This window comes from Phyllobates terribilis, unplaced genomic scaffold (assembly GCF_046119375.1).
Source record: "Phyllobates terribilis strain yellow unplaced genomic scaffold, ASM4611937v1 Scaffold_9__5_contigs__length_417890890, whole genome shotgun sequence".
Lineage (NCBI taxonomy): Eukaryota > Metazoa > Chordata > Amphibia > Anura > Dendrobatidae > Phyllobates > Phyllobates terribilis.
Window position 1 is genome coordinate 137841747 of NW_027362769.1, and position 17301 is coordinate 137859047.

Consider the following 17301-nt stretch of genomic DNA (forward strand, 5'->3'; position numbering starts at 1 on the left):
AAAATAACACAATTCTGTTATGGTTTTTGTGTTTTGTTTTTATGGCACTCAACCTGCGGTTCAAATTAACTGGCAAAGCTATTGTTTTGGTCAGTAGTATTGTGGCAATACCAAAAGTGTATAGATTTTCTTTTTTTAAAATGCAGCAGTTTAAAAAAAAAAGAGGACTTTGTAAACAAAAAAATTGGTCTTTGCCTCCATTTTCTGAGACCCGCACCTTTTTTATTTTTCCATTAATGGACCCGTATGAGAGCTTGCTTTTGTTTTTTGCATGGCGAGCTGTCGTTTTTCTTGGTATCATTTTGAGATATAGTATAGAGCAGTGATTTTCAACCTTTTTTGAGCCGCGGCACACTTTTTATACTTAGAAAATCCTGGGGCACACCACCAACCAAAATAGCACAAAATGACACTAAAACAGTCATATTATACATATAGTTAATAATATAGATTCTAAATTTATTTTATTCACTCAGTGTGAAACCTGGGCCTGTTTTGATAAACACAAAAGGGATATCCTGGCAGGAATGGTGGAAAGACACACACGAAGCTCTTCCTCAACAGTTCTCAGTTTCTCCCTGTTTTTAGTTTTTATCGCAGTCAAGCTTGAGAAGCCCAGCTCACATAGATATGTGGTTGAAAATGGGAGCAATGTCAAAAAAGCTTTGTTGGCCAGAATGGGGAACTCCTTGGCAACAGATAACCAAAAACTGTCCAAAGGAAGATCAGCAAACTTTAGCTTTAAACCGCGATCTTGCTTCAGTTCAACGAGTTCCTCTTGCTTCTTTAAAGTCATGTCCTTTCCAGCAACGGATAATGAGCTGTATGGGTCCCTAACCCAGTCAAGGCATTCTGTGAAGGCTGAAGAGAAATAGAACGATAACTTCTCCTCAAGAGTTTTCAAATGTCTGCCAATCGCTTCGCACATTGCAGCAGTATTGTCATCATGCAGTTTCTCGGTGAGTGGGAACATCTGAAGGTTGCCACCCTGCACATGTTGTTGCCAGAGCTGCACCTTTAAACGGAATCCGTTCATTTTATCAGTGCTTGTAAGCAGGTTTTCATTTCGACCTTGCATCCGTGTGTTTAGTTCATTCAGATATTGAAATATATCAGCCAGGTATGCCAGCTTTGCACACCACTCATCACTTGCAAGCAGCTTTGAATAATCGGACCTCTCATTTGTAAGAAATATTTTAAGTTCCCCTCGCAACTCATACACACGGGCCAGCACTTTGCCGCGTGACAGCCACCTGACCTCCGTGTGGAGCAATAAGATTTTATGTTCCGCTCCCATTTCTGTACACAAAGACGCAAATAAGCGACATCTCAAAGGTCGCGTCTTCACAAAGTTCACTATGCGCACAACATCATCCAACACAGGAGCTAGATCTGCTGGTAAGGTCTTTGCAACGAGGGCCTCATGGTGCAAGAAACAGTGGGTAGCAAGAACATCTGGGTTTCTTTCTTTAACCCTACTTACAAAGCCTTTGATGCGCCCGACCATGGCTGCGGCTCCATCAGTGCAGACACCTGTGCAGTTTTCCCATGTAAGTCCACTTTTATCAAGATATTCCGATGTGACTTGGAATATTGCCTCTCCTGTTGATTTTTCTGTCAGTGCCTTGCAAAATAGGAAGTTTTCTCTAATGGCTTCACCATCCACAAAACGCACATTGGCCAACAACTGACAATGTCCACTGATATCCGTCGACTCATCAAGTTGCAAGGCAAATTTCTTACTGATGCGCACCTTTTCCAAAACAACTGTTTCAATGTCCGCAGACAAGTCATCAATCCGTCTGGCAATTGTGTTATCAGAGAGAGGCACTTTAGCTATCTCTTTAGCTGCTTCAGGGCCAAGCATCTCATTTACAATAGCTTTACAAGCTGGTAGTATTAATGTTTCTGCCACAGTGTGGGGCTTTTTTGATTTAGCTATGAGTTCAGCAACAAGGTAGCTAGCTTTGAGGGCTCTCTCATTTACCTTTGTGCTTTTTCTCAAAAAAGTTGCCCCTTTCTCATTGTTTGTACGTAAGCGTACAAAATACTCCATCGGTTTATTTTGAACGGAAGGGTGTTTCGTTTGGAGATGGCGTTTAAGTTTGCTTGGCACCATAGCGCTATTGGAAAGCTTCTCACCACACACCAAGCACAGTGGTGTTGGTGCTGTCGCATCCCCAGTGGAAGTAAATCCAAATGAAAGATAGCTTTCACTGTATTGCCTTGAGCTCACTGTCTTGTCTTTTTTCTTTTGTCGAACTCTCATACTAGGGCCTTCATTTGGGTTAGAATTGTGTCCAGGGTCCCGTTCGGCATTTGCCTTTTCCATTCTCAAATACTTCTCCATCACTGCTGAGATAGTGTGCGCAGCCACACACTAAAATAGAAGAGTATTACATTATCTGCCACACTTAAAGGACCTCTGCTAGGCATATTTCATTCCTGAGGGCTTAAAAAGCAGCTCTCGTGGTGACAAGAAGCTGATTTAAACCCCCCAAGAGTGAACTTCGCGAGAGCTGTATGTGTGTGATAATAACTTATATTACTACGGTCTGCATTTCCTGCTTGAATTGACACTAGTGACGTAGCACTCAGCTTTCTCTATAAGTAGAATAGAGCCGGCTGCCAAGTGCTACGCCACTAGAGTCAATTCAAGCAGGACATGAGTGCTGAAGAACGGTACTAATATCATTTATTATTCCATACATACAACTCTCACGGAGTTCACTCTTGGGGGTTTTAAATCAGCTTCTTACCACCACAAGAGCTACTTTTTTAGCCCTCAAGAGTGAAATATGCCTGGCAGAATTCCTTTCAATAAATTATTTATTTTAAAAAAGTGAAATAAAAAAGGATAACCCCCTCATATATTCAATCCCATGTAACCTCATAAATACAGTCCCACGTATATGAGCACATGATTATCAGCATACTGTGGTGATGTGCACTGTACAGCGCCACAGTATATGGTGCTGATTATTATGTGGCTCATATACTGCAATATAAAGGGGTACAATGAGAAGTACTATGGCCATGAGGCCAGAGTACAAGTGCCAGCTCATATACTCAGCATATGAGCTGGTACTTGTAGTACTCCAGCCTCATGACTATAGTATTTCTCATTTTACATTTCTCATTGTTATATGCAGTATACTGCTGGAGTACTAAAAGTACCAGCTCATATGCTGAGTATTCTGCCAACAGTTCATATACTCAGGCAAAAGCTCATGTAGTCAGCATTATTGGCGGGCATTACCTTGGCGGCGGGCAAATGCGAGAGTCTCTCCGCTCTCAGGATGACGCGCCGGCCTCGGTGACGTCATTAAGTCACGCGAGGTTCAAAGCTTGCGCATGTGTTATTGTACACGTCTCCTACATTGTAAGAAGGCGTGACTGCGCATCGAGCGCATTGCCGGGAAACAAAACACAGGGGGCACCATAGTTTGGGGAACTTTCCCCGCGGCACACCCGACCATGTGTCGCGGCTAGTGTTGAGCCACCCCCGTAGTGTTCGAGTTCGGTTCGGTTCGTCGAACACCCGTGTGTTCGCCGAACTGTTCGTCGAACTGTTCGTCGAACACCTTCGAACACCGTTAAACCCAATGGCAGGCAAACAAAAACACATAGAAACACATAGAAAACACCTTCAAAGGTGTCCAAAAGCTGACAAACTGCTCTGAAGACACAACTAACACATGGAAAAGTGGCAAGTACATATAGTCATGCGAAAAGAAAAGAGGTGGAGGAGTAAAAGGAGGGGGAGACACAGATATAGGCATGTCATGCCCTTCTAAAATCCAAAAAGTGAGAAGCCGACACGTTCAGTCCTCTCCTGCCCGTGCCACCTCCGTGTCGCCGGGTTTGTGCCAGAGCCGCGGTGAACCCTGACGGCCAGCCCCCCTCTCCCAATACTGGTGCCTGTCCGCTGGTGGGTCGAGTGAGCCCCCCTGTGGTGGAGGCAGCTCTAAGCTTTTTAATTTAAATTGTCTCTCTAATTTGAATGAATACACTTTAAATCCATTTACAAGGATCTATTGGAGGGCAAGTCTCATGCCAGCAGCCGCGTAATTCCAGCTCCAGTAGCGTCCACTAAAGCTGCTGCAGTTAAAAAGCTTTTATAAGGATCGAGCTCGGCTGTCCACCGCAAGGCATCCTACTGCCAGTCCCAGCCCCTATGCCTTGGGGTGCCTCCTGATGCTCTTCACTGAGTATCCCGTGGTCCCGAAGCATTTCCTTTGAAAAAATTAAGTGTTAAAACTACAGGTGGTGTAGCTTGCTTAACAGCCGGGATAATCCGCTGACTAGCAGACACTGCTACTAGGCACAAAGTATTTCCTGGGCTAGATGCAGTTAAAAATTTGTAATTAGATACTCTCGTTGGATGCTGAGAAAGCATTCCATAGAGTCTCCTGGCACGCCATATATGATTCTCTTAAAAAGCTTGGGGTAGGGGTCTAGGGGACCCTTTTATAGCCAAAATCACGGCCCTGTATCGCAATACGTCACCTAGGCTGAAGATAAATGGAACTGTATTACCCTGAGGGCTCGGTTGCTACAGAGGTATTGCACCTCACCCAGAGGTGTGATATCTCACTCTCAGCTAAGGATGGAGTGTGGATCAGGACCCGACACCTGCATGCATTACACCACATTGCCGTGGGGCAGGGCGACCAATATGCCCCTGAGATGGGCACGACAGTCCCTGTCCCTGGCTGGAGTGGGGGGAGGGAACACTGAGGAAGGGGAACCCTGTAGTGCAGGAGCAGGGAGGAAGCAGTTCCTGGGTGCATTGAGAAGGGAGTATAAAAGGTGGGCACCATCTTAGTTCAGTGCAGAGAAGTCTGAGCAGAAGTGGCAGGGAGCAGGGGCTCTGCATGAGCTCTGCTCCGGAGGCGGGCCTAGTAACAGAGGCCCAGGCCTGGAAGAGGGAGAAGAAAGGAAGAGGAGCGGAGAAGGCTCCAGGAACGAGGAACGAAGGGATCCCAGGGGTGCGGACGGGCGAGTCGCCACCGCACGCACGAATCCACCTGCGTGGAGGGGTCAGGCCAAAGGGGGAGACCGGTCCCCGAAACTAGTGGAGGCAGGAAACGACCCTCAGCTAGAAACCGGAGGCTGTGACATTTTATGTGGCGCAGCCCCTCGCTACACCCGCTAGGAAGGCACCACATAGGGTCAGGGAAACTGGCGCCAAGTTTACCAAGAGGAGGCCCGAGGCAGCCGGACAGAAGGGTTGGTAAGAAAGGCCAGACAAAGGACACACAAATGGGGTCCTGTGAAGCGCTCCAAAGTTATCTGGGAGTTGTCTGAGCCCCTCACCTGGTGAGCACAGTACGACGTGGGCAGCCGTTACCTGCAGACGTGGTCTGGATAATAAGAACTGTGAGTAAAGGCCCTGGACTGCATCACTGACTCCGTGTCGTTACTGCTGCTGCCCTGCACCATCACCCCCATCCTCCGCATACACTGCCCTGAGGCTATACTCCTCCCGTGGGGAGTTATGCTACGCTCTGCTGCACCCACAACACCAGCCTCAGTGGTCTGCCCTGGAGCGGCGGTTCACTCTGACCGCAATCCACGGGTGGCGTAGTTGGACATTTAAACATCAAAACCACATAAATAGTTCCGCCACTGGTTTGACCGCCCTGAGCCACGGAACCGGGTCGCCGCCACGGAGACTACAACCACCAGCATCCACCAAAAAGGGTCCGGCTCCGGGTGTCCCAAGGCCCAGGGGGCACGTCAGAACATTTTCATCACCTTTCACAATCACCAATGGGACAAGGCAGGGATGTTCTCTGTCCCCTCTCTTATACATCCTAGTGACGGAGCACCTGCTCTCATCAATTCGCCATAACCCCAATATTAGGTGGATTGAGGTGGGAGGCACCGAGTACAAGTGCTCTCTATTTGCTGATGATGTCCTAGTATATATCACTCAATCACATATATCCATCCATGCTGTTATGGCTGAAATAGATCACTTTGTTACATGGTCAAATTTTAAAATCAATGCAGCGAAGTCTGAGGCCCTCGATGTCTCCCTCCCCAAATCCATATAGGATTCCATCCAGTCCAACTTTCCCTTTGCCTGGCCCTCACAGGGTATCAAATACTTAGGAATTCCTATTCATAGAGACCTCTCCCATCTATGTTATCTTAATTTTGGGCCCTTTATTGAACAACTCCATACAGACCACGGTTGGCAAGTTAGAACTGTAAGATTCACTACGTGAACCACTGGTGTTTTGTGGAAAAGCACATGTACACTGTGTTCCAAATTATTATGCAAAAAGTGTTTAGGAGTGATAAGGGAAGAATTTGTTTGTTTGTCAGTTAAACTCATTGATGGTGATGTGTGTCAGGGCTCTTTATATCACTGTAAGCAATTGCAGACACCTGTGCTAATTAGTTTGGCAGGTGTGTCCAATGAAAGGCAAGACTACTTAAGAAGGCTGTCTCACATTATTAAGCAGCCTACATTTTCTGCCAAAATGGGAAAGAAAAAGGATGTGTCGGCTGCTGAGAAGCAACAAATTGTGGAGTGTTTAGGTCAAGGCATGACTACAATCAACATTGTGCGATGATCAGGATGAAGTGTCTTGGAAATCAAGAAGTATGTAGCTGATTCACAGTACACACGTGTGCGTGCTGATAAGGGCAAATTGAGGACTCTTTCCTACAAGCAATTACGTCAGGTTAAAAGAGCAGCGGCAAAAAAGCCTTGTCATAGCAGCAGACAAGTTTTTGAAGCTGCTGGTGCCTCCAACGTCCCCCGAACAACAAGATGCAGGGTCCTTCAGAGGTTTGCAGCTGTGCATACGCCATCCTGTCGACCTCCTCTATCCACTTCACACAAGCAGAAACGGCTCCAGTGGGCCAAACATTACATGAAGACTGATTTCAAAACTGTTTTGTTCACGGATGAGTACCGTGCAGTGCTCGATGGTCCAGATGGATGGAGTGGAGGATGGCTGGTTGATGGACACCCCACGCAAACACGGCTACAGCGCCAACAAGGAGGAGGTGGAGTAATGTTTTGGGCTGGAATCATGGAGAGAGAGATTGTCGGCCCCTTTAGGATCCCTGAAGGCGCTAAAGATGAACTCCATAATGTATGTGGATTTTCTCAAACAGCACTTCCTGCCATGGTTCAAGAAGAAGAACCGTGTATTTCACAGCAAGATCATTTTTTTGCATGATAATGCACCATCTCATGCTGCACATAAAACATCTGCATCTCTGGCTGATATGGGCATAAAAGGGGACAAACTTATGGTGTGACCCCCATGCTCCCCTGACCTCTACCCCATTCAGAACCTCTGGAGCATCATCAAAAGGAGTGTCTATGATGGCGGGAGGCAGTTCACATCTAAGCAACAGCTCTGGGAGGGTATTCTGTCCTCATGCAAAACAATTGAAGCAGAAACCATCCAAAACCTGACAAATTCAATGGACGAGAGAGTTCAGAAGCTCCTTTCGAACAAGGGGTCCTATGTGAAAATGTAACATCACCTAGAAAAAAGTTTTGAGTTGAAAACTGTTTGATTTCAGTTTCTAATAACCTGCTAATGCTTATAATTTCAAAAATGACCATTTTTTTGGTCTTTATTAAAATGAAAAGGTTGATCGAAAAGTTTGGCGGATCTAAGAGTGTGGCAACCCAGTAGTCATGATTACTTCGAATTCTGACAATATGAGGGTCATGTTGCAGGTAGTGCAGCAAGAAGGCACTTATGTGTCTTGCGCATCTCGGAGCCCCAAAATTATTTTCCGGCTAGATGCAGCTAAAAATTATTTTTAATTTTAAATCTGGTGGAGCTTAGTATAGATGGCCTAATAGGATCAGTGCTGCACACTGCTACAAAGCCCAAATTATTTTCCAGCCAAGATACAGATAAACATGATTAGTAATTTGAAAGCTTAAAACGGTTGGTAGGGTGATTTTAACCAATCATCCATCTTTTACTCTCCCCAGGATGACACAGGGGTAGAAAAGTCGTTTCGGATCCATGATTTCTTCATCTTTAGGAACGTGAGTCTGTCTACTTTATCAGTGGAGAGCCGCGTGCCCTTATCTGTCAGCACACCACCAGCAGCGCTGAACACACGTTCAGACAGAACGCTGGCTGCGGGGCATGACAAGATCTCCAAGGCGTAAGTGGCTAGCTCCGGCCATTTATCCAGATTGGAAGCCCAAAAAGAGCAAGGGTCCAGTGACACAGTCATGGCTTCAATGTTTACTTGGAGATACTCCTGTACCATCATCTCTAGGCGTTGACTATGTGTCAGACTTCTTGTCTCCTGTGGCCTTGCAAAGGATGGGCTAAAAAAGTGGTGAAATGATTGCGCAAAATTGATGTTACCAGCAGATACTGTGGTTCTGTTATGGTTTGAGTGCTGAACACTTGACGGTCCCACGGTTGGCAAGTTGGAACTGTGAGATTCACTACGTGCACCACTGGTGTTTTGTGGAAAAGCACATGTAAGATTCTGCAACAGTCTCTGCTGATACTCCTGCATGCGTGCATCCCTTTCTATGGCAGGAATAATTTCGGCAAATTTACTTTTGTACCGGGGATCTAACAGTGTGGCAACCCAGTAGTCAGGATTATTTCTAATTCTCACAATTCGAGGGTCATGTTGCAGGTAGTGCAGCAAGAAGGCACTCATGTGTGTTGCGCATCCAGGAGCACCAAGTCCCTGTTGTGTTGGTGGCGAGGTAACAATCATGCTTCCTTCCTCTGTCCTCTCCCCCCAATCTCGCACAAGAGAAATGTGATCAAGGTCTCCCTCATCTGATGAGTCTTCCATCAGTTCGTCCTCCACGTCTTCCTGGGCTCCTGCACCTTCCTCACTAGTTTGGCTGCTACCATGCGCCCTGGTAAAACCATCTCCCCCACCCAAACATGCCTGCCGCCTTGGTGCTGCCGACCGTCTGGACCTTGCAGATGTTAGCACTTCTGCATACAACTCCTCCTCCTCTACTTCCTCCACCTCCTCTTGTGCCACCACCTGACTCCGAATTCTGTTTAACATGTGCTCCAGCATGTAAATCACCGAAATAGTCATGCTGATAATGGCATCGTCAGCACTAAACATCTTCGTCGCCATTTCAAAACTGTGCAGAAGGGTGCATAGGTCCCTGATCTGAGACCACTCCTCCAGCGTGATTTGCCCCACGTCTGGATCTCGTTGGCCCAGGCTATACATCAGAACGTATTGCACCAGGGCTTGTCGGTGCTGCCACAGTCGCTGCAACATGTGCAGAATTGAATTCCACCGGGTAGGCACATCGCATTTTAGCCGGTGAAGTGGCAGGCCCAACGACTTCTGTAGAGATGTAAGTCGCTGAGCTGCGGGATGCGAACGGCGGAAGTGAGCACACAGCGACCGTGCCCTCTGCAGAAGGCCATCTAGTCTGGGATAGTGGGCTAAAAATTGCTGGACAACCAGGTTCAACACGTGAGCCATACAAGGCACGTGTGTGACATTGCCCCGGCGAAGGGCCGCACCCAGGTTTGCAGCATTGTCGCACACGGCCTTCCCTGGTTTCAGGTCCAGTGGAGACAACCATTCATGAAATTGGTTCTCCAGAGCTGACCACAACTCCTCAGCTGTGTGACTCACATTTCCCAGACATTTCAAAGTAAAAACCGCCTGATGACGTTGAGCCCTACTGCCAGCATAGCAATGAGGTGTGCAGGATCCCTTCTGCGCAGTTAGAAAGCTTGTGGCATGACCAGAAAGGCTTTGGGTGCAGGTGGAAGACCGAGAGGAGGTTGAGGAGGCAGAAGCAGTGGAGGAACTTTGACATAAAGAGGATTGACGCACAACTCGTGGGGACGGCAAGACTTGGACAGCAGCCCCTTGTCCTGCTGTCACCATAGTTACACAGTGCCCAGTCAGCGACATGTAACGCCCCTGTCCATGCCTACTCGTCCAAGTGTCTGTGGTGAAATGCACCCTGTCACACACAGAGTTTCTCAAAGAAGCGGTGATGTTGTGTGCGACATGCTGGTGGAGCGCAGGCACACCTTTCTTTGAGAAGTAGTGCCGACTGGGCATCTGGTACTGGGGCACTGTGACGGACATAAGGTCTCGAAAATCCTCTGTGTCCACCAGGCGGAAAGGCAGCATTTCTGTAGCCAAGAGCTTACAGATGGTGAAATTCAACCTCTTAGCTTTCTCATGGCTAGGAGGAAATGGTCTTTTACTTGTCCACATCTGAGGGACCGAGGGCTGGCTATTGTGCTTAGACGGGGTTGATAAGGGTGTCCCCGGCAAACTGCCGGTCTGTGAGGAAGATGCAGGCGGACATGTTAGGTTGCCTTGATCCAAAGGTGGTGCTATCGATGTCGGACAGTGCTCAACACCAGCTGGTGTTACCACCTCCAAAGAAAATGATGACCTGCCAATCACGCTGGCTGTTGCGGGTAAAGAGGTGGCAGGTCTGCGCCCCAAAACAGGTGTGACTGCTGTCCCCCCAGTCACAGAGGATGAAGAGGCCGCGGATGCACAAGATATGGCAGACGGTGGTTGGCCCGGCCGGCTAGGCCGCATTGTAGCACACTGAGCTTCCCACTGCAACTTATGCTTCATGTCCATGTGCCGGTTCATGCATGAAGTACTCAAACTATGTATTTTTTGGCCTCTACTTAGCTTTTGCTGACAAATGTTACAGATAACACGAGTTGGGTCATCTTTATCGATCTGAAAAAATGCCCAGGCTATGCAAGGCTTAGCACCCATGCGACCTGAAGAGCCACCACGACTTGTGGTGAGAGGCAGAGTTGTGTTTGAGGATGCAGTTGTTGACGTGCTTCCAGTACTACGTCTCTGTCCAGGAAGGCGCAACCTGACCTCGTCGTCACTAGCATCTTCCTCCACCTCCTCTGCTGACCTCATCTCTTGGCTTACTGTGGGTTGACAGTAAGTGGGATCTCCAACCTCATCATCATCACCCTGTGCGTTATCACACCCGTCGTCCTCAGAGCCAACCTGTTCCTGCCCTGACAAAAAACTAAAGTTGTCGCTCCAATCAGGTATTTGAGTCTCATCATCGTCTTCCTCATTGTCTCCACCAACAGGAGTTACAGTTTGGGAATGAGGGTCTACATTATGGTCAGAACATTCTGCGTCTGGTCCTGGATCCGACTCATAAAGATTCTTGGAATCAGTGCAGATCATTTCCTCGTCTGGATTCACAGAAGCGCTGGAGTCGACCTCTCATTCCCAGGCTATAGTATGAGTAAACAGCTCTGCAGACTCAACCATCTGTTCTACCTCATACTCAGACGGGCAGCTGGAGATTTGGGAGCTGTGAGGAAGCAAGTGCGATTGGGGTGACACCTTTGAGGACTGGAGTATTTGTGATGTTGAAGTTGATGTGGAGGAGAGCCCACTTAAAGGAGCACTTGATATCCGTTGAAGCACCTGCTGTTTTTGTGCCTCATCTTGAATTTGTAGCGATTGGCGTGGCCGTAAGAAAGGGATCTTATCACATTGTACGCTAAAAGAAGTAGACATTTTAGTTTGGCTGGAAGATGGTCTTTCTTCTGCAGATGTTACTGTTGCTTTAACACCTACCCCACGGACACAACCTTTTTTCCCCTTCCCAACACGCCTAATCCCCTTTCCACCAGCAGCAGGCCTTTTTCCACTCATTTTGGTGGTTAACTAATTCACAACTCTGGAGTTGTTTGCACAAAAAAACAATGGATGGGAACCGAGCAGAGCTGAGTGGCCAAACTGTGGTATTAGGCCAAAACTATTGGCTGGGTTGGATGCAGAAAAAAATTATATTCAATTTGCAACCTGATGGAGGTCAGTATAGATGGACTAATAGAACAAGTCCCACACACAGCTAGAAGCCCAAATATTTTTTCAGAGGTAGATGCAGAAAAAAATATATTCAGTTTGCAACCTGATGGAGGTCAGTATAGATGGACTAATACAACAAGTCCCACACACAGCTAGAAGCCCAATATTTTTTCAGAGCTAGATGCAGAAAAAAATTATATTCAATTTGCAACCTGATGGAGGTCAGTATAGATGGAGTAATAGAACAAGTCCCACACACAGCTAGAAGCCCAAATATTTTTTCAGAGCTAGATGCAGATAAAAATTTTTTTTAATTTGCAACCTGATGGAGGTCAGTATAGATGGACTAATAGAGAAAGTCCCACACACTGCTAGAAGGCCAAATATTTTTTCAGAGCTAGATGCAGAAAAAAATTATATTCAATTTGCAACCTGATGGAGGTCAGTATAGATGGAGTAATAGAACAAGTCCCACACACAGTTAGAAGCCCAATATTTTTTCAGAGCTAGATGCAGAAAAAAATTATATTCAATTTGCAACCTGATGGAGGTCAGTATAGATGGACTAATAGAATGATGCTATGCCCAAAAGATTTTACTTCACTAGGTGCAGTAAAAAAATTGGTATTCTATACACAGGTGGTATATCTTGCAACACAGATAGGCTACTCCACTGACTAACACACTCTGCAATAGGCCAAAAAGGATTAGCTTTGCTAGATTCAGCCAAATGCTGTGAAAAAAACTTGCACAGCACTGGCACAGACCTGCCTGGCAAAAACTGATAGGAACTGATGTAACCTAGTCCTGAAAAGGACTCCAATTACAATTAGTCTTTACTCCCACAACCTATCTATTTAAGAGCACAGACCTGCCTGATAAAAGTCGTAGGAAATGCTGTAACCTAGTCCTTAAAAGGACTGCAATCACAACTATTCCCTACTCCCAAGCTATCTGTAGATTTGTGCGAAAATTGGCTTGAAATTAACAAGGTATAGCGCACACAGCAACAGCGGTGCCGTCTAACACGCAGCTGCAGCAGTGAGAAAATAGTGGCGACGGGGAAAATGGCTTGGCCTTATAGGGCAAGGACATGTGACATACACTGCCAATGACACATGCCCTTGCTTGTGTGAAAAAAAGCACTTCGCTCCGTGTATGCGCTGCTGATAGGCTGACAGATTGCACCTCCCCACTGTAAATGCGGGAAAGAGAAAAAAAATGGAGATCTTCATTATTCCTGCAGAGATCCATCCCCTGCCCCTCCCCCCACCCCGCTGTACACTCAAACTGCGTATTAACATTAATTTTCATCATTACTGAGAAAAAATCCAGTTATGATTTTGGTGCACGAACAGTTATCGAACATAACCTCGAACAGCCGAATTTTTCTCAAATCGTTCGTGTTCGCCGAACGGCTCGAACACCGCCCAAAACAGCTCGAATTTGAGATTGGCGAACAGTTCGAGTAGAACAACGCTCATCTCTGTGCCGCGGAACACTGGTTGAAAATCACTGGTATAGAGAATGTTTTGATCACTAATTTATTGTATTAATTGGGTGAAGGTGACAAAAAACAGCAATTCTGAAATTTTGATTCTTTTTTTTTCTTTTTGCCATTTAACATATGGGTTACATATATGGAGGCATATGTAGAGATTATATGGAATAAGAAATAGCATGAAACTCCTGGACCCCATTACAGAATCTGTAACTGAGATCTCAACTATTATTCATCATGTAAAACATTAGTTTTCATAAGGCACAGAAGAAAATTTTTGGGCTCCAGATCTTACATAGTGTCTACAGTTTCTTAGCACAGAGAAGCTGGAAGTTTCCATGCTTCTTTAAGCTTCCATCCTCTTATTTCTGCAGTAGACATAAAGTCTACTATTAGAAATGCACTTGGGAAGAGTTATGGAACCTCAGGGGTGGAACCTTCTTGCTTCAGTAATATGAGGAATTGCCAATTATTTCTTTTTATTCAACACTAAGCTGTCAAATAATATTCATAAAGTTACTTCTATTACTAATATACAACTAAAAACTCTAATATATGTTCATTCTACCTGTCTTTAAAGTCATGGAAAACAAATGTTTTTAGAAGCTTATAATCATTTGATGTTTAGTGTTTATTTTTTATTTCTTTACTGTATATATAACTTGTGTTTTTAACTACTTTTAGGACCTTTCAATCATATCAAATCTAGTCTTCTGGGTTCTACATCCGATTCTAACCTGAACAAATACAGCACAATCAACAAAATTCCACAGCTCACGTTGAACTTTTCAGACATAAAAAATGAAAAAAAGGCGTCATCGCCTCCTTCTTCAGAAAAGGCCATTATAGCACCTAAGGTTAAGGAGCGAACACACAATGTCACGGAAAAGGTCACGCAGGTAAGGAAAGCTAAACAAATTTATATATTTATTTTTTTATTTTTAATTCAAATTTGGGTAAAAATTTTTGATTAATTGTCATAAAATATCTTCAAAGTACAGCTCATTTTATTATTTTTATGTAGAACAAATCAATGGGGTTAAAAACTGTTTTCATATAAAACCCTGCAAATAGACCAGCTGAGTACATATTTGCGTACTATTTTTATGAATACCAATCTGAATTGTTTGTAACTTAACCCTTTACAGGGGTTGTTCAACAGTAATATGTATATATATATATATATATATATATATATATTTTATTTTTATTTTTTATTTTTTGCATGACTTGATTAAAAATAATAAACAAAGTTATACTCATCTTAAAACACCCCTACAGACCCAGCAAAGGCTGCTCCGGAGGTCTCTGAGAAACTCTGATAAATTTCATGCTCCTCCAGAGTAATGAAGTACCAATGCGCAAAAAAATTGAGACATTTTGAAAGTTTGCAAATGGTGAATTAGCTGAACAAAAACAACTGGATCATGATGACCATTCCCAAATTGTTGAACAAACTCCAAAAAATGCCATAATGGAAAAAAAATTGTGTAAAAATGGCACCAAAGATGTAATGAATTGGGAGGTAAAAAAATAATGCTTAAAATCCAAACTTTTACTTCCCCAAAAAGTTTAAAATTTATTAACGAATTTGAGCCATTGGTCCTTATTCATCAATCAGTTTTCTAGCGTGTCATGAAGTATCATAATATTTTTGGGCATTTGAAGTTGCCCAAAAATTTTCAACTTTTGCCATTTTTACACCAGCTCTGCCAACTTTGAGAAAAGTGGGGGAGATTAAAAATGGCCAAACATGCCCACCAAATTCATATTTACAGGTGCTTCTCACAAAATTAGAATATCATCAAAAAGTTAATTTATTTCAGTTCTTCAATACAAAAAGTGAAGCTCATATATTATATAGAGTCATTACAAACAGAGTGATCTATTTCATGTGTTTATTTCTGTTAATGTTGATGATTATGGCTTTCAGGCAATGAAAACGCAAAAGTCATTATCTCAGTAAATTTGAATATTTTATAACAACAGCTTGAAAAATTATTTTAAAATCCGAAATGTATGTTCAGTAAATGCCCTCAATACTTGGTCGGGGCTCCTTTGGCATCAATTACTGCATCAATGCGGCGTGGCATGGAGGCGATCAGCCTGTGGCACTGCTGAGGTGTTATGGAAGCCCAGGTTGCTTTGATAGCAGCCTTCAGCTCATCTGCATTGTTGGGTCTGCTGTCTCTCATCTTCCTCTTGACAATACCCCATAAATTCTCTATAATAGATTCTCTATGGGGTTAAGGTCAGGCGAGTTTGCTGCCAATCAAGCACAGTGATACTGTTGTTTGTAAACCAGGTATTGGTACTTTTAGCCGTGTGGACAGGGGCCAAGTCCTGCTGGAGAATGAAATTTCCATTTCCAAAAAGCTTGTCGGCAGAGGGAAGCATGAAGTGCTCTAAAATTTCCCGGTAGACAGCTGCGCTCACTTTGGTCTTGATAACACACAGTGGACCTACACCAGCAGATGACATGGCTCCCCAAACCATCACTGATTGTGGAAACTTCACACTAGACCTCAAGCAGCTTGGATCGTGGCCTCTCCACTCTTCCTCCAGACTCTGGGACCTTGATTTCCCAATGAAATGCAAAATTTACTTTCATCTGAAAACAACACCTCGGACCACTGAGCAACAGTCCAGGTATTTTTTTCCTTGGCCCAGGTAAGACGCTTCTGGCGTTGTCTATTGGTCATGAGTGGCTTGACACAAGGAATTTGACACTTGTAGCCCATGTCCTGGATACGTCTGTGTGTGGTGGCTCTTGAAGCAATGACTCCAGCAGCAGTCCACTCCTTGTGAATCTCCCCCAAATTTTTGAATGGCCTTTTCTTAACAATCTTTTCAAGGCTGCGGATATCCCGGTTGCTTGTGCACCTTTTTCTACCACATTTTTTTCTTCCACTCAACTTTCCATTAATATGCTTAGATACAGCACTCTGAACAGCCAGCTTCTTTAGCAATGACCTTTTGTGGCTTACACTCCTTGTGGAGTGTGCCAATGACTGCCTTCTGGACATCTGTCAAGTCAGCAGTCTTCCCTATGATTGTGGAGCCTACTGAAACAGACTAGGGGACCTTTTTAAATGCTTAGGAAGCCCTTGCAGGAGTTTTTTGTTAATTATTCTACTTTACTGAGATAATGACTTTTGTGTTTTCATTGGCTGTAAGCCATAATCATCAACATTAACAGAAATAAACACTTGAAATAGATCACTCTGTTTGTAATGACTCTATATAATATGAGTTTCACTTTTTGTATTGAAGAACTGAAATAAATTAATTTTTTGATGATATTCTAATATTGTGAGAATCGCTTGTATTTACATCACAAAAGAGTCGTAAAATACCACAGAGCTGTAATCCAAAACCTGATTGGAGCACCTTTTTTGACGGTGGTGGACGGTAGCTCCGCCGATTTCATTAATAGGAGCACGCCTCTTAATGAATTTGGCACATATTTCTCCAGTTCTCAAACCATTAAGTGTGGTGTATATTATGCCAGTCTTGATTAATTGAGGCCATAGTGTTTTAATAGGGCACTTCTGTAAATTAATTTATACCAATATATGCCTATGATATAAAAAAATGACTACGCCTATCCTAGCAGTTTATTTTTTGCTTCCCATTATTTCTCATTTTCTTGAACAACTGTGTCCAGTTCAATAAATATTCATTGAAGCATTATCGTATAATCACACAATATAAGTCACTGCTCTTATTTGCTGGCAAAAAAATAAACATTGTTAATATATTCAGAATGTAATTGGTTTGCATGCAAACACTTAGATATTGCAGCTTTGCATTTGAATGTGGATTAAAAGATATTGTTAAGGCTTCTATGAAACAATCGAGAATCTGGAAATATTTACTGTAGAGTTGTAGATAATATAATAGAAGATTAGGAATCTCTTACTTAATTTTCCATCACATGAAGAAAATGAATAATTGAATTGGTTTATGTTTAGATG

General features: G+C 44.1%; 1 protein-coding gene across 5 annotated transcripts in view; it reads left to right on the forward strand.

The window, feature by feature from the left end:
- Nucleotides 1-17301, forward strand: part of KCNH7 (potassium voltage-gated channel subfamily H member 7) — a 513596-nt gene that overhangs the window by 313004 nt on the left and 183291 nt on the right. For all 5 annotated transcript variants that reach the window (XM_073647046.1, XM_073647048.1, XM_073647050.1 and 2 more), the window contains one exon: nucleotides 14009-14223. In XM_073647046.1, the coding sequence (XP_073503147.1) occupies nucleotides 14009-14223 (215 nt within the window). The remainder of the gene's footprint in view (nucleotides 1-14008; nucleotides 14224-17301) is intronic.